Source organism: Bufo gargarizans, chromosome 6 (genome assembly GCF_014858855.1).
Source record: "Bufo gargarizans isolate SCDJY-AF-19 chromosome 6, ASM1485885v1, whole genome shotgun sequence".
NCBI lineage: Eukaryota > Metazoa > Chordata > Amphibia > Anura > Bufonidae > Bufo > Bufo gargarizans.
The window spans coordinates 270,993,616-271,017,952 of record NC_058085.1 but is presented as its reverse complement, the minus strand read 5'-3'; the positions used below and the strand labels follow the sequence as shown (position 1 = coordinate 271,017,952).

Here is a 24,337-nt window from a genome sequence, read left to right as displayed (position 1 = left end):
AAGTGTTCTGTTCTTTCGCCTGTTAATGTGATTTTTTTTTTCTTGAACTGGAGGATCACTTTATGTTCATCTACAATAACTTTAACTTTTTCTTTTTTTTTCTTTGGAATTGAATCCCTTTCCTGTGCCATAGTCTCCAGGGTGATGATATCATTTCCAGGAGCTGTGTAACTTTATAGCCTATGAAAGACTGTTTTAGTATCTTCTAGCCGATTTATTGCTATTGGGGTTTCTGGGTAATTATTCTGTCATATTGCTGTGCTCATGACACTTACCAGCCGGTCAGGGGGAGCTCATCTCTGAAATCAATTACTTCTGGCAGTTTATAATGTGCTTCCAGCTGGCAAATATTCTTCATCTCTGCTCTGGTCGTAATGTGCATCATACGTAGTGGAAAGGGAAGATAATTCAAGTAGACTGCGTCGCAATGGTTTAATAAAAATCAATATATAATTTTTTTTCTTTTTCCGAGAGAAATACCACTGCAATGGTGCCCATGGTAGAGAGGGGTAGCATCAACGTCCATTGCATCTCACTTACTGTTCCTTGAGTCGTGCCGTGTCACTTGGTTTTTGAGCCTTCCCCCACAGCACCAGGATAGAAGGATGGCCCTGTATCATTTTGCCCTGTCCTGAGCATAGGCCCCTGTAAATGATAGTGAATCATTGCTACTATTATGTTGCCAGCCTTTTTAATTTTGTACATTACTATGGTGCAGATCTTAGTATTTGATGAATTTGTATTATAGTCATTGGGGGTGCACTGTTAATATATGACTTTTGGCATGTGTTCCTCAGGGTATGTACTAGAAGAGTAGCCAATACAATAGTTATCGGTCTGTTTTAGAGACTTGGTTCATCTTTTTCCCAACCCAAGTGGTGCACACCTCTTCAGAGTATATGCATTGCAATGACCTATGGGCCAAGGTCTTAAGCAGTTGAACAATGGCCCAAAGGTCATAGACTGGGAAAGCAAAACACAGGCCCTTCTGGCCTTGGTGACAATACCCAGCACAATAATATGGAACTGCTGTATCCCCGATACACAGAGGCACAGCGTGAGGAAAATGGAAATCAACAGTTTACTAATCCTTTTTAAAGGGGTTTTCCAGTTTTCATCAACATCCTTTAAAATAATACCTTATGAAAGTCGCTGTAATTTTGTAATGTATTTATTTTACCTTTATTGCTCCTATCTCCTATTTTAGGCTGTGATCACATGATCATGTCCATGCAGCTCCTTATTTCCTGTGATGTTATGTCCATGGGCGGGGCAGTGATACGGGAGTATGTATTACAAGCTGGGTGGGAGGAGCTATAAACTAGCTGGATGTTAGGGGCAGTGATAGGGGAGTGTCTATGTAATTAGTGGGGTGGGAGGAGCTATAAACTAGCTGGGCTTTGTTAGGGGCAGTGTCTATGTAACTGGCTGGTGGGAGGAGCTATAAACTAGCTGGGTGTTAGGGTAGTGTCTATGTAACTAGATGGTGGGAGGAGCCGTGCTGGAACTGTGGTACAGAAAGAAGTGCATCATGGGTTTGGTTGGATACAGCAATAGGAAGTGCTACATACAAGATGGAAAACACAGTGAAAATGGACCAGGAGTCCAAATTGGGGAAGAAAAAAAAAAAAGCATGGGGAAGATGTACATGAGATATCTGTTAAACACCTTAGTAATCCCAGAAAACCCCTTAAGATGGTTGTTTAATTTTACAAGTATTTTTGATTCTGTTTGTAACTCTAGGACTGAAAATCTTTCTTGGTTCCAGGTGAACCCAGGGAGCAAGGCTGCATTGGCTGATATATGTAGTGGAGATGTTGTGACAGCTATTGATGGAGAAAACACAGATGGGATGACTCATTTAGAAGCACAAAATAAAATCAAAGGCTGTGAAGATGAACTCTGCCTCCTGATAAACAGGTAACTCTCAATGTGAACGGTTTTGACTATAACAGTCTTTCTTTTTTACTGTAACCGTCTTGGAATGACCAAAACTTGCTGATCTCATGGCTCTTAAGTCTGAATGTTTCAGCATCCGCTCATGTAAAAACATGACTCTCTGCACATTCCTGTGGTCTCCCCATGACACGTGGGAGCATGATTTTTCAGGAGACCTTTACATTCAAATGCAAGGAAAGTGAGCGTGAGAGGCCGTAAAATAATGTAGATTATTCTGAGTGTATTTTAGGAATGTGTACTATTCCCGCTCTCCAGGCCTTGTAATATGAATGCCAGGCTTATAAACAGCTCTATGTTAGAGGTCATATACTTCATATTACCATCACATAACATGACCATATGTCCACAAAATCCAAATAAAGTCCGAATTTTTTATTGGACCCATTGACTTCAATGGGTCCATGATCTGTGGTCAGTATTTTGCTTCCAAGTATAGGACATGTTCCATTTGTGGAACGGACAAAAGAGCGCAGAAGGCGCATGGATGATCTGTGTTCTTTTTGCATCCATATGTCTGTTTCGCAAAAAAGGATGCAACATGTACGTCACCCCGACGCCATCTGTATTTTTAAGACCCCAAAATACTGTACATACAGTCGTGTGAATGTTCCCCATGCTCCATAAGAGTACAATCATCTGCAGAAACACATGGGACTGATTATCTCTAGGGTATACAATAGGATTGGGCAGGCGAAACTCAACATGATCAAATCTTGTATCTCCCCACAGGAGACTTAGGGGAGTGTCATTTACAGCCCAATTTTACGCATAAAAATATTTCCGAAAATGTATGAACTCCCCAAAAATTCCTGTGTGGTGCCATTTTTTAGTCAACTTTTACCCCCAAAAAATTAACAGTGATCAAAAAGTCATACGTACCACAAAAATGGCACCAATAAAAACTACAGTGTGTCCACAAAAAAACAAGCACTCATACAACTCTGTGGATGGAAATATAAAAAAAAGTTATGGCTGTCATAAAATTTTGATTTTTTTTTATAAAGGTTTTTATTTTTTTAAAAGGATTGAAACAAAAAAACCTATACAATCATGTCATTTTTAGCACATATTGAACACCGTAATTGTGTTGTGTGTTGTTTTTTTGTTTGTTTTTGTTTTTTTATTTTAACCCTACAAATAATTTTTTTCCCCCATTTTCCAATACTTATCTCGCAAAAAATAAGCCATGATATGGCTACATGAACAGAAAGTTTAAAAAGTTATGGCTATTGGAAAGTGGGGAGGAAAAAACTAAAATGCAAAACAAAAAATGGGCCCGGTACTTAAAGGGTTAAATAGGCCTTGAGACAAGAATTGAATAATAAATAAGCAAAGAGCTCATTTTCATCCCTTCTTCTGAGGTGTAGGAGTAGAAATATTGCAAAGGGAAAGCTAGGTGGTATAATGGACAAGCTGGTTTACTTTTTATCTAGACGCCATTAAGCAAAAGAAATGGATGTCTGCACTCCATCATGCTGCTTGTGTGTAATCTGTGACAAACACAGAGAAAATGCTGAGCCCACCGCATTCTCCTCTGTCGGGTTAGTTACAGTTACTGCCCTGTGGCTATACCAAACCACATGAATGGAGAGGCTGGTGCACATGCTGAGGCCCATTGGACGTCAGTAAGAAGTCCTTTGCCTGTGGTTTCTATGGCTTTATGCACTTAATAAACACTGTGTAATAGTTTCTATTCTAGTCGGGACTCCAGTCATGCGGTGTTTGTTCTGGGATTGTCACCGTTTCGATGAAGCAATATAATTGTATTTATAAGTATAACAAAGGTGCAGCCTGCAATACATTTGAAGCTGTAATGGAGCAAGAAGCCACAGACAGGACTGCGCTGCATAGACATTACTTGGAGCCTTATTATCCTCCTGATGGCTCATTATAATCATTAACACTAAACAAGTACTGTAGCTGCTTTAATCCTCAATGTGAAAATATAACCGTTTAATCCAATCATCTAATATAGGACTCACTTCTTTGAACTAATGTATATAGAGATATAAATTACTGTAGGCTTTAGGAGCCAGTTAGATCACAGAAATCTAGCTTGTTAGGCACTACTTTCTGGACACATTAGCTACCTGGCTCCTTGGAAATGTAAAACTGTGTAGTTAAGGAGTTAAATTCCAGTGGCAAGACCCTACTGATCACTAGAATGAGGGGCCATGGTCCCTCCACACCTGGACAGTTGTAGTGGGTAAGAGAAGTGAGCATGCTTAGCTGGTTTTGGTACCTCCCCTAGAGGTCTACAGAGGATTAGTGGGCATGCTTGACAAGCTCTCCAGAAATATTCTTCTTACTGTGGCCATCCAGGAAAGTGAATGGTAGTCTGTTCTAGCAATCAATGAGAATCCCCTAAAATTCAGGTGCTAAATATCGAACGTTAATCATCTGTGCTGTATGTAACACCCCAGAGTGCACCTTGCTGCTATCTTCTATGGTCTAACCTGTATGTCACCTATACACTTTATATTCATTTCCAGGTCCCTCAACACTGTGCCTTTATAATAATGTTATGACACTGTTGAGGAAATGTGCCTGGTTCACCGACAGGTGGCAGCAAACATAGCAGAACTATAGTTAGAATGAAACATATAATTTCATTCTCCCCTCCCCCCCCTTTGGTCAGAAGTAGGCCAGTCCTGCTTGCTAACAGAAACAGGTGGGGCAGTTCTGGTTTGTGCTGGTTGAGAGACTCCATGTTGGAGCTGCCAGGGAACTAACCTATTCCTTGGCTGAAGATTAGTCTGACTAAATAGTGAAGTGCAGCATAAAGAAGAAGCCAAGTTACCAGGTCAGCTTGTCAGTACAGCAGACTGAGAGAAGGATAGAGCAGAGTTGAGTTTGCCTGCCAGTTTAAAGCCTGCTGGAACCAAGACAAAGCCTGAAAACTGTTTGGAGAAACGTTTATTTAAGTAAAGCTGCCATTGAACTTCATCTCAAGGTCTGGACTCAAGTTATTTCTTCAAATCCCTCAATTATCCCCCCTATTTATTGCTTCAGAGCCAAAGCCTAGGGTCCAGTTGTATCCATGTAGGAGCACCGTGGCACACATAAAGAGACATTTTAGGCCGCAACATAGCACTCGGCATTTCCTACATCTGAGACACGTTATAGAGAGGGCCCTGGGGGGAGGCGCCCGTTGCATGTAGATACGTGATTATACATTTTTAGAATGCTAATCTTGCTGTGGAACACCCTTTTAAAGGGGTTTTCCCGAGATTTTACTATTTATGACCTATCCTCAGGATAGGTCATCAGTATCTGATCGGTGGGGGTCCAACACTCGAGACCCCTGCTGATCAGCTGTTCGAGTAGGCAGTGCTCGACACTGTGCTCGCAGTAGCACCATGGCTTTCTCTCAGATTTTCCTCGACGAGTGTGGTATGGATACCACCCCTTGTGCCCGCTTGACGTCAACTACGTCGAGCTCACGAGACGCGGTATGGTCCCTGGTTACCAAGACATGACATTACGCCCTCCCGGAGGAGCATGTGAGGTCAGCTTGGTACAGTTTACACAGACGCCTCCTGTCCACGCGGGTACAGAGAGGCAAGAAGCTGAGAGAGCCTTTTCACTGCCACAGTGAAACAGCGCTTCTCAGCCCGGGTAATCTGCCACCAGCTTCTCGTTTGACATAAGCCCGGTCTGCTAACGGGATTATATAGGGTGAAAAACAAACCCGCGGTAGCTTATAACTAGGCCGAAACACGGACGTGGGAATTTGTGATCGAGATACAAGACAGCACAAGATTAAATTATATATTTAATGGCCTTAAGGGCACACTAGATAACCCAATATACACTAAGGATATATACAGTGGTCTGAGGTTACAAATACAGGTAATATGGTACAAACAGGATTACACAGAGTAAGTCAGTTACCGGGTAGATGAATGTTCCTTTGCTGTATTCACATGGAGGCCAGTGATGTCAGCTGCATGATGTGACCCCCTTTCAGAAAAAGACCCTCCTGCTTGCTGGCACAAGCCTTTTAACCTATAGCCGGCCCCTTCCCTCCTGGCCTCTGGGAGTGGTCCCCCCCCCCCCTCCCTGCTGATCCTGGCAGCTCAATGACCCACACAATCTTTTATGGTTCATAGCTCCAGGCCAGAAGGTCACAGGGAGATGGTTCTGGGACCAACAGATCAGCCTGGGTTCCGGCAACAAGTAGAGTCCAAACATGGTACCGTTAGTTGGTTTCTGTGGGGAGATATGTATATCTCCCTTCCCTGGCGTTCCACCACCAAACTAAGACCATGGGCATGTTCATTGTGGCCACCGGGACACACATATGTATCCGGTTTGCTCCTGTGATGGCCAGGTGATTCATAATTCCTTATAAATCGCTGGTTCCAGGCTGTCTGCTAGATTTGATTGAACTGGGAAATGGCTTAGACCCCCCTACAGGGAGGTTTTCCTGCAGGATCCGTGCTGTCTGAATGGAGGCGTGAAATGTAACCAAATGTGGCCTGCTAGGAGTTTTTTGCTATCTAGCTGGGGCTATGAAGCAGGGCCCTCTGGTGAAGTTCACTACCTCTGCTATCTTTCAGCAAATAGCGGGTGTGGGGACATGGCTGACAGTAAATATTAGTCCATATTCCTCACCCAGTGATGACCTGTTCATCGGTCACATGGCCTAGACACAGCTCAGCCCCATTGAAGGGAATGCGGCTGAGATGCAATACCAAGCACAGTCGCTATACAATGTACAGCGCTGTGCTTGGTGAGCTGTGAGAAGACTCCGGCGCTCACAGGATTATATTGACAACTGGGTGTTACCTTTTCCATTGCCCTACATTTCATAAAGTCAGAGTGTACAATGACACACCCCAGATGGTAGCACCTAGTTATTCGTTTTTTAGTATTTACTAAAATACACACGTGGTGACAGCCTATTTAACAGTAGCTATGACCCAATCGGAGCACCACATGTCATTGATGTTAGAAGTGAACGTCAGCTACAAAGGTGTTCAAGAGCGGACTGATGTCCTGCAGTGGAGCAGCTCATCTCCCAAATGAACCAGGGGGCTACCAGATGTGTGTCTAAAACAGTTCAGTGACCCCTACTGCGTATGGAGCCCCTAAGCAGATAGATGGTCACTGAACTGTAACAAAGTTGCATCATGAGAAAAGGCTTCAATTTTCATGGCAGTATCAGAATTGTACTTCCACTGATTGGCAAAGGGTTGCCTTATCCGTTGAGTCACGTTTTCTGCTTCATCGAACGGACGGACGTTGGCATCGCAGGCGAGAAACATCAGAGAACAAACACCCTGCAACCATTGCTGGAAGAACACAAGCTGGTGGTGGCAGCATTACGGTCTGGGGAAAGTTTTTGTGGCATTCTCTGGACCCACTCCTCCATGTAAGAGGAAGGCTCAGCCGATTTGTGTATGAATCCATCTTTGCAGATCACATTCACGCATACAATGCTGATTGTCTTCCCTGGGGTTTCTTTTAGCAAGACAATGCGACATGTCACACAGCTAGAAATGTCTGAGATTGGTTGGAAGAACATGACCAAGACTTCCAAATACTATGGCACCCTAATTCCCCAGACTTTTACCTAGTTGAGCATCTGTAGGACCACTTCGATGGTTGAGTTCGCTCTATGGATCCTTTCCCATGAACCATCCAGCCGCTGTGGGATGCACTTCAGTCAGCATGGCTCCAGATACCTGTGACAACCTACCAGGACCTTGTTGACTCGTTCCCATCAGCCCATCTAGCTTCTGTCTGTGCTGTGCATGGCGGTAACTCTGGATGTTAGCTGATGGTCAGAATAATTCACCTTGAGTGTGTGTTATTTCTGTATGACCATATTTTTAATTGGTGTCCATAAATATTAAACCTGTTTTCTCCGAGGCTTTGAATTTATTTATTTACTTTTATTCTGCTTTGTATAGGCTTTAAAAAGAATGTTGAGCCCCTTTAAGACTTTTTCTTCTTCTAACTAATTTCATTTTTTCTCATGGAATTTTTGAGAAGTGTGTTTATTCCTTGGCATAAAACAGCATTTCAGTTATAAATATGCAGTTATATTGAGTAATATTTTTTCCTTTAGATTCCAAGACATCCTGTCATTTATCACACTGGATTATTTTTTCAATGTTAACATTGGTATTTTAGTCTTCTCGTTCCCATTGCTTGTCCTGGAAGGAAACATAAACTAATGCTAACTCACAAATCTCATACATGTACATTATAACTCCATATAAAGCTGCGCCTACATGGTCTAGCTCTCCAATGTCTAAATGTACAGCACTTAAAGGAGTTAAAACCACTTTCATATGAAGCCAACAACCAGGCACACAGATGTTTTCTTTTAGTTCTACATGTCGGCCATTCAGATGACAGATCGCTCTCTGTTCTGACTCGTGGGGGGATCCCAAGAAAGTACCTCTACCCTCTATTCTATTTTGCTCATAGGGTCTTGCTAATATGCTATATAACTTTACTCCCTAAAGCCTTGTTCACACATCAGTGTTTTGGTCAGTGATTTATATCAGAGATTGTAAGGCAAAACCAGGATAGGAGCCTCCACAGCCATAAGGTATAGGGGAAAGATCTGCACCTGTTCTATGTTTAGATCTGCACCTTGTTTTGGCTCAAAACCACTGATGGAAATCACTGACCGAACACTGACGCCTGAATGAGGCATAAAGAAAGAAACAGTCTCTCTAATGCCACTTATAGAACACTGACATATTCTGCAGTGCTTTACAGACCTTATCATCACTCGCTCTCCCCAGTGAAGCTCACAATCTAGATTCCCTATCAGTATGTCGTTGGAAACCCACACAAACACAGGGAGAACATACCGACTCCATGCAGATGTTCTCTTTGGTCAGATTTGAACCCAGGACTCCAGAGTTTCAAGGCACCAGTGCTGAGCCAGGGGGCTGTCTAAGTAAATGTTGATCAAAGAGTCTTTAAACCTGACTAGTGATATCAGCAATTTTTGTTCTCGGTGAACATAGCCTGTAAGACTCAGTACAGCAGCAAAGCAAACATGTACCCCATGAGTGGGGTACACAGCCCCCTTAAGGACCAAGCCTAATTTTGCAAATTTGACATGTCATTTTATGTAGTAATAACTTTGGAATGCTTTTACTTATCCAAGCAATTTTAAGCTTTTTTTTTTTTTTTTTTTTCTTTCGTGACACCTCGTGCTTCATGTTAGTGGTAAATCTGGGTCGATAGGTTTTGCTTTTATTTTTTAAAAATCCAAAAATGCAGAAAAATTAGCAATTTTCAAAATTTTAATTTCTTTGCTTTTAAGACTGTGATGCCTCATAAAATAGTTATTAACATTCCCCATATGTCTACTTTAAGTTGGCATCATTTTGTAAATGTCATTTTATGTTTGAGAAGGCTTCGAATTTTAGATTAATTTTTTTAAAGTTTTCAAGAAAATGTCCAAGACTGATTTCAGTTCTGAAGTGACCTTTGAGGTGCTTACATAATGGAAAGTACCCATAAATGACCCCATTTTAGAAACTACACCCTACAAATTATTCAAAACAGATTTTAGAAACTTTGTTAACCCTTAATTTGTTCCACTGAAATTAAAGCAAAATGGTGAAATTTAATTATTTTTTTTTTGTAGATTTTCCATTTAAATCCATTTTTCCTGTAACACAGCAAGGGTTAGCAGCAAAACAATCCTCAATATTTATTAACCTGATTCTGCCGTTTACATAAACACCCCATATGCGGTCATAAACTGCTTAAGGGGCACACCGCAGGGCTCAGAAGGGAAGGAGCGCCATTTGGCTTTTGGAGGGCAGATTTTGCTGGAATGGTTTTCAGGCACAAGTCACATTTGAAGAGCTCCTAAGGTACCCCCTACAGAGAAAATCCCCAAAAAGTGACTCTATTTTGAAGAAAAAACTCCAAGGAATATATTGAGGGGTGTAGTAAGTGCTTTGACCCCACAAGCATTTCATAGAATTTGGCTGTGAAAATGAAAAATTACATTTTATTTCAATTCTATTTAGTTTTGAGTTTCAAATGTTTGTTTTGATTTTCACAAGTGTTAATAGGAAAAAACTCCCCACATGTTATTACATAATTTTTCCCTAGTAAAACAACCCCTAACTCACACTACAGAGTCGCAGTGTATTTTTATAACATGCAGCTTCACACTGCTGTGCTCTGCCTTCTGCTTGTGATAGGTTTCTTTGTCAGCTCTTGCAAACCAAAGGCAGGAACAGTGTTGGCAGCATCTCATAGGATACACTGGATATCCTGCACACACTGATATTATAGAAAGGCAGTGTAAAGCCCCTATTAGACCTCTCAATAGTCGGGCAAATTATTGCAAACAAACATTCATAGGAAAGCTCATTCCTAGTTATTGGCTTATATAATCAAGCTGTCAATTAACAAGCAAATGTCTGATGAAAAATGCGTGATTATTGGCAGCACATTTCCCTGTGTAATGCCTTGCTAATACGTCAGTGTTTGGTCAGTGATTTCTATCAGTTATTTTGAGTCCTAACCAAGTGCGGCTCTAAACACAGAACAGGTGCAGATCTTGTCTGTGGAGGCTCCAATCCTGGTTTTGTCTCACAATCGCTGACGTGTGAATGAGGCATAATCAGGGATGTGCTGCTGATAATGAAGAGGACAGAATGAGGGAGCAACAAATTGTTCCTCTACATAGGCTGATGCAAACAGCGTGAATCAAGCCGATGCAAACGAGCTTGATGGATGTGTTATCATCCAACGGCGCTTGAACATCCCGAACATCAGGCAGTGTAATACAGCCCTAAGTCAGGAAGTTTTATAACTCTGCAGCTAATCATTGTAAGGACTTGCCTACTATATCACTGAACTCCTCAGCAGCACGTTATGCATAGAGGAAGATACAATGGTGGAGATGAGTGGGTAGATGAGGAGTTTGAGAGCTGCTAAGAGGGATTTGATAGATGATGAGTTAATCCTATCTTTCACAGGATATCAGCCACACAGGAGAGACTGATCTCCTGTCTACACAGGCCAGCATGGTCTGGTAGTCAGACTGGTGATCAAAATATATTGCTGCAACTAAACCTTTTACACTGCTAGAATATTGAGTTGGCCTAATACATCAAACATAATTGCTGGAGTGCTTCTTAAAGGGAGTCTTTCACCTAAAATGACCATTATAGTACACTAACACCATGATCTGCATTATAGTCCCCATATTGGAATGCTACTTACCGTCTAGCTGTCCGTTGCTTATTTTCGCTAAAAAACACGTATTCAAATATGTTAATTAGCTCTGAAGGTGCCCAGGGGTGGCGTGCAAGCGGCCGGTGCCCAGGCCCCTTGTCGCTTTTCATATGAAACCCCTCCCCTTTAACCCCTCTGGCCCGGCCTAGGTTCTTCAGAATTCCAGCACCAGTGCCGTTCACAAGATTCGCCGCGCCTGCACACTTAATTCCCCATTATGGGCAGAGGCACAAGAGCGTTTAATGCGCATGTGCCGGAATGGGGAATGAAGTGCGCAGGTGCGGTGAATCTTGTGAACAGAGCTGGATTTCTGAAGAACCTAGGGCGGGCCAGAGGGGTGAAAGGGGAGGGGTTTCATATGAAAAGCAATGAGGGGCCTGGGCACCGCCTGCTTGAACGCCGCCCCTGGGCACCTTCAGAGCTAATTAACATATTAAATAAAAGTGTTTTTTAGCGGAAATAAGCGTCGGACAGCTATACGGTAAGTTGCATTCCAATGTGGCGACTATAATGCAGATCATGGTGTTAGTGTTCTATAATGGTCATTTTAGGTGAAAGACTCCCTTTAAGAAGTACAAAATGAGTCTGCTCATAGCAGGTGGAGAATTAAAATTTCTGTCTCTCCATCAGTTCAAAATGTGCCGATTTTATTGCAAGATATGCACTTTTTAATAAATTTGACGCATATCATCTCCTGTACCAAGACTGGCATAAAATACACGTGCCTCGGTAAATACAGATCCACTGTGTTGTGCTTATTGCAGGTCCTGAGGGTGTAGTGTCTGATACAGAGGTTCTCTTCCTGATGTTCGTTGGATCCTCGTATCATGTGTAGCCCATCAGGGTCCCCAATAGGTATAAGGGTACTTTCATACTTGCGTTAAAGTTTTGCGGCATAGAGTTCCGTCACAGGAGCTCAATACCGGAAAGAAACTGATCAGTTTTATCCTAATGCATTCTGAATAGGGAGCAATCCGTTCAGTATGCATCACTTCAGTCTCTCTTTAGTTTTTGGGACGGAGAAAATACCGCAGCATGCTGCAGTTTTCTCTCCGGCCACAAATACTGATCACTTGCCGGATCCGGCATTAATTCACATTGAAGTGTATTAGTGCCGGATTCAGCATTAAGTGTTCCGGCAAAACGGATCCGACTCAGACCTTTAAAAATGCGGAAAAAAATAATAATACCGGATCCGTTTTTCCAGATAACACCGGAGAGACGGATCCGGTATTGCAATGCATTTGTGAGACGGATACGCATCTGGATTAGTCTCACAAATGCATCAGTTTGCGGCCGGATTGCCGGATCGAGCGACGGAACTGCCTGCCGGAATCCTCTGCCGCAAGTGTGAAAGTAGCCTAACAGAGTTAAATCGGGAAAGTAATAAATATCCACAAATATTGTGTGCCCTTAAAACGATCTAGCCAAACTAATCTGATGTCCTTCTGCTTTCTTCTAGGATCGAGTCTAAAATATGGTCGCCTCTTGTAACGGAAGAAGGCAAAGCAAACCCATATAAGATGAATTTGGCATCAAATCCTCAGGTATCCTGTATCACTGCGTTGTTAACCCTTTGCTGTGCGGTTTGGGCGACAGTTGATAGAACTTGATACACAAGGCGATGCGGGGCGTGCCCACGTTCACATTGGTGGGGAAGCAGCAGGCAGGGATTTATGGGTTGGTTGCTTGTCTTTGTGCAGTGAGTGAACCTGTTCCCTTAGGTTAATATGCAATACAATTCTTCTCTGCTTGCTGGCTGTAATGATCCACTGCAAGGGGCGTCTGAAGCACATTGCAAACAGTGTAATCACTCCTCCAATGTTACTCAATGGGGCGAGAACATTTCTACTAGTTGAGGATGACAGATTGGTCACTTGAGTTGCTGTATATACACGGCTGTGTAGCTGTACTTCATGCTATTGCACCTATTGTATATTCTCCCTAATGATGGAGTGTGTATATAAAGCACAGCTGGGACTCAGTCCAGGGTAAGCTGTGCTCTCATCTACTTTAGAGCTAAAGGTTATTTGACATTAATCTGCACATTCCAATGACTAAAACCAAAAGACTAGAGTTTTAGTTCATTTCATGTTCCCAATGGTCCAATTACAGGGGCTGATAAACAGGGTAACGATCAGGAACCAACAGTTTGTTCCAGATCGCTGCCCGCTTGTGTGAGCTGTATTTACATGCAGCGATCATCTCTTCTGTATGGGGACAAATGATTAATACGATCATTCTTTCCCATACAGATTCATTACTTGCTGGCAGTACGTGCCTGTTTACACAGAGTGATGTGCTGCCATGATAGGGTGGTTTTATGTGCTACATAAACAATCAGGTCACCCGAAAAAATGGGCGTTTTGGTAGTTTCTCAGGTGATCGGCAACATATTCACATGAGTTATCGGGAACAAGCATTTGCATGAACTCCTTTCCTGATAATTGGCCCGAACTTCTACTGTGTAAAATGGACTTAAAGGGATTCTGTCACCTCGTTTTCGGTTAGAGAGCTGCGGACATGCACGGCTAGATCGCCGCTAGCATGTCCGCAATATACCTGTCCTATAGGGCTGTGTGCTTTTATTTTGTTTAAAAAAGGATTTTAGAGATATGTAAATTTGTCTTGTAAGGTGCCCAAGGGGCTGTATTGACCTTCTTGGTGCCCATCCACGCCCGCCTGTGAAGGAGCCTAGCACCGCCTATGTCCTTTCGACACAGTTAGATTGCCGTAATCTCGCGATGCGGGAGCTCGCGCATGCGCAGTGCCGGTATAGTGTTCCTTCCCTGTGCTGGCATCAGCCTCAGGGAAGGAACTGCGCATGCGCGAGATTGCGGCAATCTATCTGTGAAGAAAGGAGGAGATTCGGAGGACGCAGGCGGTGCTGGCCTCTTTCACAGGGGGGTGTGGCTGGGCTCCAGGAAGGTTAGTACAGCCCCTTGGGCACCTTACAAGGCTCATTTACATATCTCTAAAATAATTTTTAAAAGCACACAGCCCTATAGGACAGGTATATTGCGGACATGCTAGCGGCGATCTAGCCGTGCATGTCCGCAGCTCTATAACCGAAAACAAAGTGACAGAATCCCTTTAAAAGGGTTTTCCAAGACTTTAATACTGATGACCTATCCTCTGAATAGGTCATCAGTATCTGATCGTGGGGGTCTAATACCAGAGACCTCCGCCGGTCAGCTGTTTCAAGAAGGCATCAGTGAATGCTGCGGCCTTCTGAGCTTGCCAAACACAGCGCCATACATTGTATAGTGGCTGTGCTTGGTATCGAGCTCGGCACCATTCACTTCTATGGGGCTGAGCTGTAAATAGACCACGTGACCAATGACCGTGTCATCACTGGCCTAGGAAAAGCTGAGCGAAGGCCGCAGCACTACTGCGAGCGCCGGTGCCTTTTCAAACAGCTGAGATGACGAACCCCCACCGATCAGATACTGATGATCTACTAAGAGGATAGGTCATCAGTTATAAAGTCTTGGAAAACCCCTTTAATTCTGAAGAACTTGACAAGGCTACATGCATGGACCCTGTATGGCGGTACATGAAGACTCTATGGGTTTGCATTACTGTCTCATAGGCACTTCATATGCCACTTCACAGTCCCTTCATGAGGCACCATATTCAGTCCTAGAAGTGCTGCCCCTACTAGAGAATATGTCCATAATGTGGCTTACAGTCAAGCATGCCATTCTTTTTCTCATGAATTCTTAAAGAATTTGTGAGAAATAAAACCATGTTGGCATGTGTAGATCCTGTATTGTTGACCTTTTACAGATACATACAGGAACCTATAACACTACTGAGTGCATGAGACCTTAAGGGCTATGGACACCTTTGGGGGAATTTTTATTTACATTCTACTCATTTTGGGCTACAAATTATATATTTTTTCAATTGGGCTTTATAAAAAAAAAAGTCAGCCTTTTTATTCCTTACAGATGTCCCTTTCTGTGTATTTGCAGAGTAGCGGGCTTTTTTCAGTGAGTCCCATCAGACAGAAGCCCTGACAGCTCCCATGTAGCCCTTATCTGAACTGCTGGCAGCTCTTCAACACTCATTATAGCTGAGTTCTTATCAAACTGATAAGTATTTAGCTTAACACTTTCTACCCTGGAGGTTTTTTTTGCATTTTTGTTTTGCGCTCCCTGCCTTCCCAGAGCCATAACTTTATTTTTCTGTTCACATAGCCATATGACGGTTTGTTTTTTGCAGAACAAGTTGTACTTTCCAAAGCCACCATTTAATATTGCATATGATGTAGTAGGAAGCGGGAAAAAAAATCTTAATGGGGTGAAATTGCAAAAAAATAAAAATGTTGCGCCACAGTTTTAGTTTTTTTGAATTTAAGACGTTTGATCTGTGATAAAACTGACCAGTAACTTTCATTCTACAGGTCAGTACGAATCCGGAGATACCTTTTTATATGTATAGTTTTTCTTGCGTTTTTATCACTTTTTATGTAATTTTTTTGTAGAAAATGAAGCGACAAAAAATGGCGAATCGGCCATTTTGACACTTTTTTCCGTTTCGCTGTTTGTCGTATGGGGGAGATCTTTTTATATTTTTATACTATTGACGTTTTTGCACATGGCGATACCCATGATGTGTATTTTTTCTTTTAGATTTTATTTAGGGGGTGATTTAGAATTATTATTTTTTTTTTTTTAACCCCTTAAGGACCGGGCTCATTTTCACCTTAAGGACCAGGCCATTTTTTGCAAATCTGACCAGTGTCACTTTAAGTGCTGATAACTTTAAAACACTTTGACTTATCCAGGCCATTCTGAGATTGTTTTTTCGTCACATATTGTACTTCATGACACTGGTAAAATAAAGTCAAAAAAATTAATTTTTTTGCATAATAAAATACCTAATTTACCAAAAATTTAGAAAAATTAGCAAATTTCAAAGTTTCAGTTTCTCTACTTCTGTAATACATAGTAATACCCCCAAAAATTGTGATGACTTAACATTCCCCATATGTCTACTTCATGTTTGAATTATTTTGGGAATGATATTTTATTTTTTGGGGATGTTACAAGGCTTAGAAGTTTAGAAGCAAATCTTGAAATTTTTCAGAAATTTACAAAAACCCAATTTTTAGGGACCACTACAGCTCTGAAGTCACTTTGCGAGGCTTACATAATAGAAACCGCCCAAAAATGACCCCATTCTATAAACTACACCCCTCAAGGTATTCAAAACTGATTTTACAAACTCCGTTAACCCTTTAGGTGTTGCACAAGAGTTATTGGCAAATTGGGATGAAATTTGAGAATTTCATTTTTTTGCCTAATTTTCCATTTTAACCCATTTTTTCCACTAACAAAGCAAGGGTTAACAGCCAAACAAGACTGTATCTTTATTGCCCTGACTCTGCTGTTTACAGAAACACCCAATATGTGTCCGTAAACTACTGTACGGCCACACAGCGGGGCGTAGAGTGAAAGGTGCGCCGTATGGTTTTTGGAAGCCAGATTTTGCTGGACAGTTTTTTTGACACCATGTCCCATTTGAAGCCCCCTGATGCACCCCTAGAGTAGAAACTCCATAAAGTGACCCCATCTAAGAAACTATACCCCTCAAGGTATTCAAAACTGATTTTACAAACTTCGTTAACCCTTTAGGTGTTGCACAAGAGTTATTGGCAAATTGGGATGAAATTTGAGAATTTCATTTTTTTGCCTAATTTTCCATTTTAACCCATTTTTTCCACTAACAAAGCAAGGGTTAACAGCCAAACAAGACTGTATCTTTATTGCCCTGACTCTGCTGTTTACAGAAACACCCCAAATGTGGCCGTAAACTACTGTACGGCCACACAGCGGGGCGTAGAGTGAAAGGTGCGCCGTATGGTTTTTGGAAGCCAGATTTTGCTGGACAGTTTTTTTGACACCATGTCCCATTTGAAGCCCCCCTGATGCACCCCTAGAGTAGAAACTCCAAAAAAGTGACCCCATCTAAGAAACTACACCCCTCAAGGTATTCAAAACTGATTTTACAAACTTTGTCAACCCTTTAGGTGTTGCACAAGATTTAATGGAAAATAGAGATACAATTTCAAAATTTCACTTTTTTGGCAGATTTTCCATTTTAATATTTTTTTTCCAGTTACAAAGCAAGGGTTAACAGCCAAACAAAACTCATTATTTATGGCCCTGATTCTGTAGTTTACAGAAACACCCCATATGTGGTCGTAAACTGCTGTACGGGCACACGGCAGGGCACAGAAGGAAAGGAATGCCATACGGTTTTTGGAAGGCAGATTTTGCTGGACAGTTTTTTTGACACCATGTCCCATTTGAAGCCCCCCTGATGCACCCCTAGAGTAGAAACTCCAAAAAAGTGACCCCATTTTAGAAAGTACGGAATAGGGTGGCAGTATTGTTGGTACTAGTTTAGGGTACATATGATTTTTGGTTGCTCTATATTACACTTTTTGTGCGGCAAGGTAACAAGAAATAGCTTTTTTGGCACTTTTTTTTTTTGTTATTTACAACATTCATCTGACAGGTTAGATCATGTGGTAATTTTATAGAGCAGGTTGTCACGGACGCGGCGATACCTAATATGTATACAATTTTTTTTATTTATGTAAGTTTTATACAATAACTTCATTTTTAAAACCAAAAAATTGTTTAGTGTCTCCATAGTCTAAGAGCCATAGTTTTTACAGTTTTTGGGCGATTATCTTGAGTAGGGTCTAATTTTTTGTGGGATGAGATGACGGTTTGATTGGCACTATTTTGGGGTGCATATGACTTTTTTTGATCGCTTGCTATTACACTTTTTGTGACGTAAGATGGCAAAAAATTGCTTTTTTTACACTTTTTTTTTCTTTTTTTTTTACGGTGCTCACCTGAGGGGTTAGGTCATGTGATAATTTTATAGAGCCGGTCGATACGGACGCGGCGATACCTAATATGTATACTTTATTTTTATTTATAAAAGTTTTACACAATTATTTTATTTTTGAAACAAAAAAAATCATGTTTTAGTGTTTCCATAGTCTAAGAGCCATAGTTTTTTCAGTTTTTGGGCGATTATCTTGAGTAGGGTCTCATTTTTTGCGGGATGAGATGACGGTTTTATTGGTACTATTTTGGCGTACATGCGACTTTTTTGATCACTTTTATTACCTTTTTTGGGAAGTAAGGTGGGCAAAATTTCAATTTTCTCATAGTTTTTATTTTTTTATTTTTATGGCGTTCACCGTGCGGGGAAAGTAACATGACCGTTTTATAGATCAGGTCGTTACGGACGCGGCGATACCTAATATGTGTAGTGTATTTTTTTATTTTTATTTTTATTCAGTGATAAATGTTTTTTTATTTTATCTTAACTTTTTTCACTTTTTTTAAAAAAAATTGGACCCAGACCCACTTGGTTCTTGAAGATCCAGTGGGTCTGATGTCTGTAAAATACAGTACAGAAACGATATAGGTTTCTGCACTGTATTTTACTTACACTGAACAGATCTATGCTTTCAGCACAGATCTGTTCAGCACCATGGACAGCAGGACGCCTGAGCAGGCGTCCTGTTGCCATGGGAACCTTCCCCGTCTGTCACAACTTCGCAGACGGGGAAGGGTGAGGACGGGGCTTCGGGGGGCTCTCTGGGGGCTCTCTCCCTCTCCCATCGGGGGGCTGCAAAGGCACAGCAGCCCCCCGATCGGAGAGGGAGGGAGCTCCTTGCGCTGTTAACCTTTTCCATACAGCGGTCCGTACGGACCGCTGCATGGAAAGGGTTAAACGGCTGACATCGCATCACCGATGTCAGCCGTTTATACCAGGGTGCCAGCAATGTGCTGGCACCCTGGTATAACCCACTAGACGCCAACGATTATGCAATGGGAGGCGGGCGGGGGATCGCGATCCCGCCTGCCGCACCGCCCGCCTCCCGCAACGCCCCCACCGCCTGCGACACCCCCCCTGCACCACCCGCCGCCATCAAATCATGCAGGGGTGCAGGGGGGGGTGCGCAATATTGATTTTAGGCACTCTGAAGTTTCTTGATCAGAAACTGCAAAAAGCGCAGCAAACCGCAGGTCTGAATTGACCTGCGGTTTGCTGCGATCGCCGACACGGGGGGGGGGTCAAATGACCCCCCCCTGCATTGTTACGGGATGCCGGCTGAATGATTTCAGCCGGCGTCCCGTTCCGATTAACCCCCGCGGCGCCGGAATGCAGATTTTAAGTCAGGACGTACCGGTACGTCCTCGGTCCTTAAGGGGTTAAGGGAACTATAGCAAGCAATCATTTGATTGCTATTCTCATAGACTCCAACGCACTTGCATTGGAGTCTATGAGAAAATTGCTAGTTTCCTATGGAGCCCTATTACAGGCAAGGGCTCCATAGGAAATACTATGCCGCAGCCTCCTGTCATTCACAAAGACAGAGGTTGCTGCACTCAAGCTCCGGCTCCTCCGATCGCCGCACAGGGGAGCCGGAGCATGACTGGAAGCGCGCGCTTCCAGTGCTTTGCGCGCTCAGATGCCATGGTCAGGATTGACCACGGCATCTTTAGTGTAAAATGTCGACGACCGGCATTACCGCTGGTTGCGGACACCAACGGCGGCGGCAGCGGGCGGCATCTTCAGACCATGAGAAACACCCTGGGCACCTTAACTACATGACTGACAGGTTAGATAAAAGTTTTTTTTATCAAAACGAGCCAGCAGATTTAGCTTATAAGAACACCTTAGTAATCACAAGGGCTCCATGGACAGAACAATAGTTTTAAAAGTGGGGGTTAGAAACTGGTGACAGAGTCCCTTTAAGCATTCTGTCTTAAGAATGCTATTATTTTCCGTTATAACCATGTTATAACGGAAAATAATAAAGTGAAGTTCGGGTCCCCTTTGACTTTAATGGGGTCTGGGTTTGGGGTCAAATTCAGATCCCGAACCCGAACCCGAACTTTGACCTGAAGTTCGGGCGAACCCAAACTTCCACGTGTTCGCTCATCCCTATTTATGAGCTGTAAGGCATTCAGAGATGAGGGCTACACCAGAGCCTCGTCAGGGCTTCCTTCCGACGGGACTCGGAAGGAATCTTGCCACTCACAGAAACCATCTGTAAGGAAAGAAGGGCTGATTAAAAAATTTTTTTTTATATAAAGACCAATTGAAAAAATGATTTGTAGCCTAAAATAAGTAGAATTCAATAATAATAATAATAAAAAATGAAAAAAATGCCCCCAAACGTATCCATATCCCTTAAATTGCCTAACCAATGAATGAAGCTCTGGTTGTATAACCCTGTTGCCTTTAATCAAGTGATTACAATGAATAAAATTATTTTCTCACAAATCTGTACATTAAGGAAAGAATAAATACAAATATTCACACTAATAAGGACTGCATGTGCCCTACGCATGTGACGGGGTGGATGCTGGCACGTAACCGTTCTCCTCACAATAAAAATCCTTCATTGCACAAAGAACCTGAATGAATCACAACTTGGCATGAGACGGGCTGCATGCATGGCACTAGCTCTGTAATCGTTTTTATGCTTTTAGATTGTCATGCGCGTACTCCCTTTACAAGTGCTTGAACCCTTCATGATGTTTTGTAGAAAGAAATATTTTATGATGGATTAGTAATTGGAGCTCTTCACTGCGGTAAATTACACACGAACTCTATGGAAAAGTTTATATAGAAATATTACTTTGCTTCTTTTACTATCCATATATTGCACACCAATTGGCTCCGAAGTGTTGACCCGGAGCAATAAGAAGTGAATTCACGCCATGAGTTAGGCCTCATGCATTCGACCGCATTTGGGATCCATGTCCGAACCATGTATTTTGGGAGTCGGACTCTCTTCCCATTCTTTTCTATGGGGGTCCACAAAAAAGTGACCGCACACGGATGTCATTAGTGTGCTGTCTGCATCCGTATGGCCGTTATGCAAATTACAGAACATGTCCTGCTCCGGTCTTTTTTGAGGACCAGAGAAGCTATTTCTATTGATAAGGGTAAGAAAATTTTGGCACGCACGTGGATGGTATCCATATTTTCTGGCTCTGTGGATTGCGGACCAGAATTCGGATACGGTCATGTTAAACAACTGGACCTAGGCTGAGTTCACATCATTGTTTGTTTATTTTTCCGTTCTTCTGATCCATCAGAAAGCTAGAAAAATAAAGAAAACAATGGATCCTGTAAAAAAAAAAAACAAAAAAAAAAAAACAAACGGATCCTGTGCATCAGTTATGCAAATTTAGCATCTGTTTTGAGCCATTTCCATCTGAGATCCTTTATTTAGACAGAACTGCATAAATAACAGATCTCACATGGCTCAAACGCATAACTGATGCCCAGGATCCGTTTTTTTCTTTATTTTTCTGTTCTTCTGATGGATCAGGACGGAAAAGTAAGCAGTGATGTGAACGCAGCCTTACCTGTGTCCCAGGGGTTGGGGCCTTCAGGAAAATGTGTCTTGATAGCATAACTGGGATAGTTCTAAGGAATATTAAAATATATATTTAACTTTTTCCCCCTCCTTGGTTATCATTTAGGGAGGCAGTTTAAGGGTTCATGCACACGGTCTTGTTTTGGGTCCGCATCCTATCAGTATTTTTTGCGGGTTGGATGTGGACCCATTCACTTCAATAAGGGGCGGAAAATATGCTGCCCGCGTCTGTTCCGAACATGGGATGGGACGGATCGAGACCCATTGTCCGTAATACGGACAATGATAGGACATGTTCTATCTTTTTGCGAAACAGCAATGCGGACATACGGAAGCGGAATGCACACGTGTCATTTCCGTACACCTAAAAATAAATATGTACGGCCCTAAGGCCTCATGCACATGACCATGTCCATATTTCGTTCCTCAAACCACAGATCCGCAAAATATAGACACTTTCCGTGAGCAATCTGCATTTTTCTCAATCCCGTCACTAGAAATGGCTATTCTTGTCCGCAATATGGACACACGGATGCGGACAATACATAGATGACTATAGGTCTCTGTGCTGTCCACAAAAAAATGCAGATCAGACACGGATGCAAAAGGCAATTGTGTGCGTGAGGCCTTAGGCTGGGACTTCACCTAGGGGGAGATTTATCAAGTTGGTGTAAAGTAGAACTGGCTTAGTTGCCCATAGCAACCAATCAGATTCCTCCTTTCATTTTCCAAAGGAGCTGTGAAAAATGAAAGGTGGAATCTGATTGGTTGGTATGGAAAACTAAGCCAGTTCTACTTTACAGCAGTTTTGATAAATCTCCTCCCTAGACTTTTTGCAGCACTTTTGTCCAAAGCAAAATATTGACTTGTATGCGATATTGCGCACTGCAGCTGTCACTCGACAAGTCAAGCTTGTACTCCCAGCCGAATTAGGCACAATTGCCCCTGTACTTCAGCTGTATTAAAATCTACTACAGACATAAGGCTTGTTTCACACTTGTGTCTACTGCTCCAGCAGGCCGGACTGCTGTCTGGTGACTGGTCCCAATCACTATAATGGGCTTCTGGCGATGATCCAGCGAATATGCCGAGAAGCAGCCGGACAAACACCGCTGTGCGCAGCATTGTATGCCGGAACAGCCTGCCGGCAGTGTGAAGCATGCCTAAGATAGAGGTTGAACCACTGATAGTTTGGCTAGCATCTGTTTTCTTTGGAAACCTCGTTAACATGTTCATTTGATTTGAATAGCAGGCATGTTATTTCTATTTGGAAAAGTGATAAGTGGATGCCAGACAGGCTTAATCAAATTCATCCCTCGGAAAACAATGATCCAATTTGTCCACTATCCAGGATCTAACTAGCTTCATCCACTACACAACGTACGGAGCTGTGTGGTTCCAGCCCCTACATCCGGTGCCTGAGCTGCTCCCAAACAGCTGATTGTGGGGGTCCCGGGAGTCTTCCCCCAACAGATCAGATATTGATGGTCTGTCCTGAGGCTAGGCCATCAATATAAGGCCTCTTTTATGGCTATTTCAGTGTTTTGCGGTCTGTTTTTCACGGATCAGTTTTTCTGTTTCCGTTCCATTTTTCCGTTCCGTTTTTCCATATGGCATATACACTGTACAGTAATTACATAGAAAAAATTGGGCTGGGCATAACATTTTCAATAGATGGTTCCGCAAAAACGGAACGGATACGGAAGACATACGGATGCATTTCTGTATGTGTTCCGTTTTTTTTTTTTTGCGGACCCATTGACTTGAATGGAGCCACGGAACGTGATTTGCGGGCAATAATAGGACATGTTCTATCTTTGAACGGAAATACGGAAACGGAATGCATACAGAGTACATTCCGTTTTTTTTTTGCGGAACCATTGAATGGTTCCTTATACGGACTGTATACGAAACGCCCCCCAAAAAAACAGCAAAACGGAAAAAAAAAAACATAGTGTGAAAGAGGCCTAAAAGGAACACTGCCAGTCTCTTAATTGATTCTGTCAAAAATGGATCTACTACCTACAGGCGACTAGAAGCAGATTGTCCTATTTATGAGTATAAAAAGGAACTAAACCTGACAGATTTCGGTGGCAGCTGCGTTTTCTGGGTAATTTACAGAGAAGTAATTCTTACAGGCCTCTGTGGGAAACTGATGTAATCTGGTCGGTGTTCAAGAGAAATACATTACTATTTATGTCTGAGGCCAGATCTAAACCCTTCTGAGCTCATTTATAACACTTGACAAGGCCATTCTAGGATAACCGTTACTTTAATGAACACGCATTGCATAAATTATAGTCTGTTCTCCATATGGAGAGAATTTATTTTTGCTTAGATGTAGCAGAGCTTTATCTGGCATTTTGTGTTCTGCTAATTGTCTGACTTAGGCCTCATGCACACGACCGTTGTGTGCATCCATGGCCGTTGTGCCGTTTTCCGTGATTTTCTACTTTCAATGGGTCTGTTGAAAACTCGGAAAATGCACCGTTGTTCATCCGTGTCCGTGATCCGTGTTTCCTGTCCGTCAAAAAAATAGGACATGTCCTATTTTTTTGATGGACAACGGTTCACGGACCCATTCAAGTCAATGGGTCCGTGAAAAAACACGGATGCACACAAGATTGTCATCCGCGTCCGTGATCCGTGTCCGTATGCTACTTTCACACAGACGGATCCGAAGATCCGTCTGCATAAAAGATTTTTCAGAGCTGA

General features: G+C 42.4%; 1 protein-coding gene across 6 annotated transcripts in view; it reads left to right on the top strand.

Annotated features, from left to right (window-relative positions):
* Positions 1 to 24,337, top strand: part of PDLIM1 (PDZ and LIM domain 1) — a 79,663-nt gene that overhangs the window by 29,591 nt on the left and 25,735 nt on the right. For all 6 annotated transcript variants that reach the window (XM_044296086.1, XM_044296088.1, XM_044296087.1 and 3 more), the window contains exons 2-3: positions 1,769 to 1,920; positions 12,653 to 12,737. In XM_044296086.1, coding sequence (XP_044152021.1) covers positions 1,769 to 1,920; positions 12,653 to 12,737 — 237 coding nt within the window. The remainder of the gene's footprint in view (positions 1 to 1,768; positions 1,921 to 12,652; positions 12,738 to 24,337) is intronic.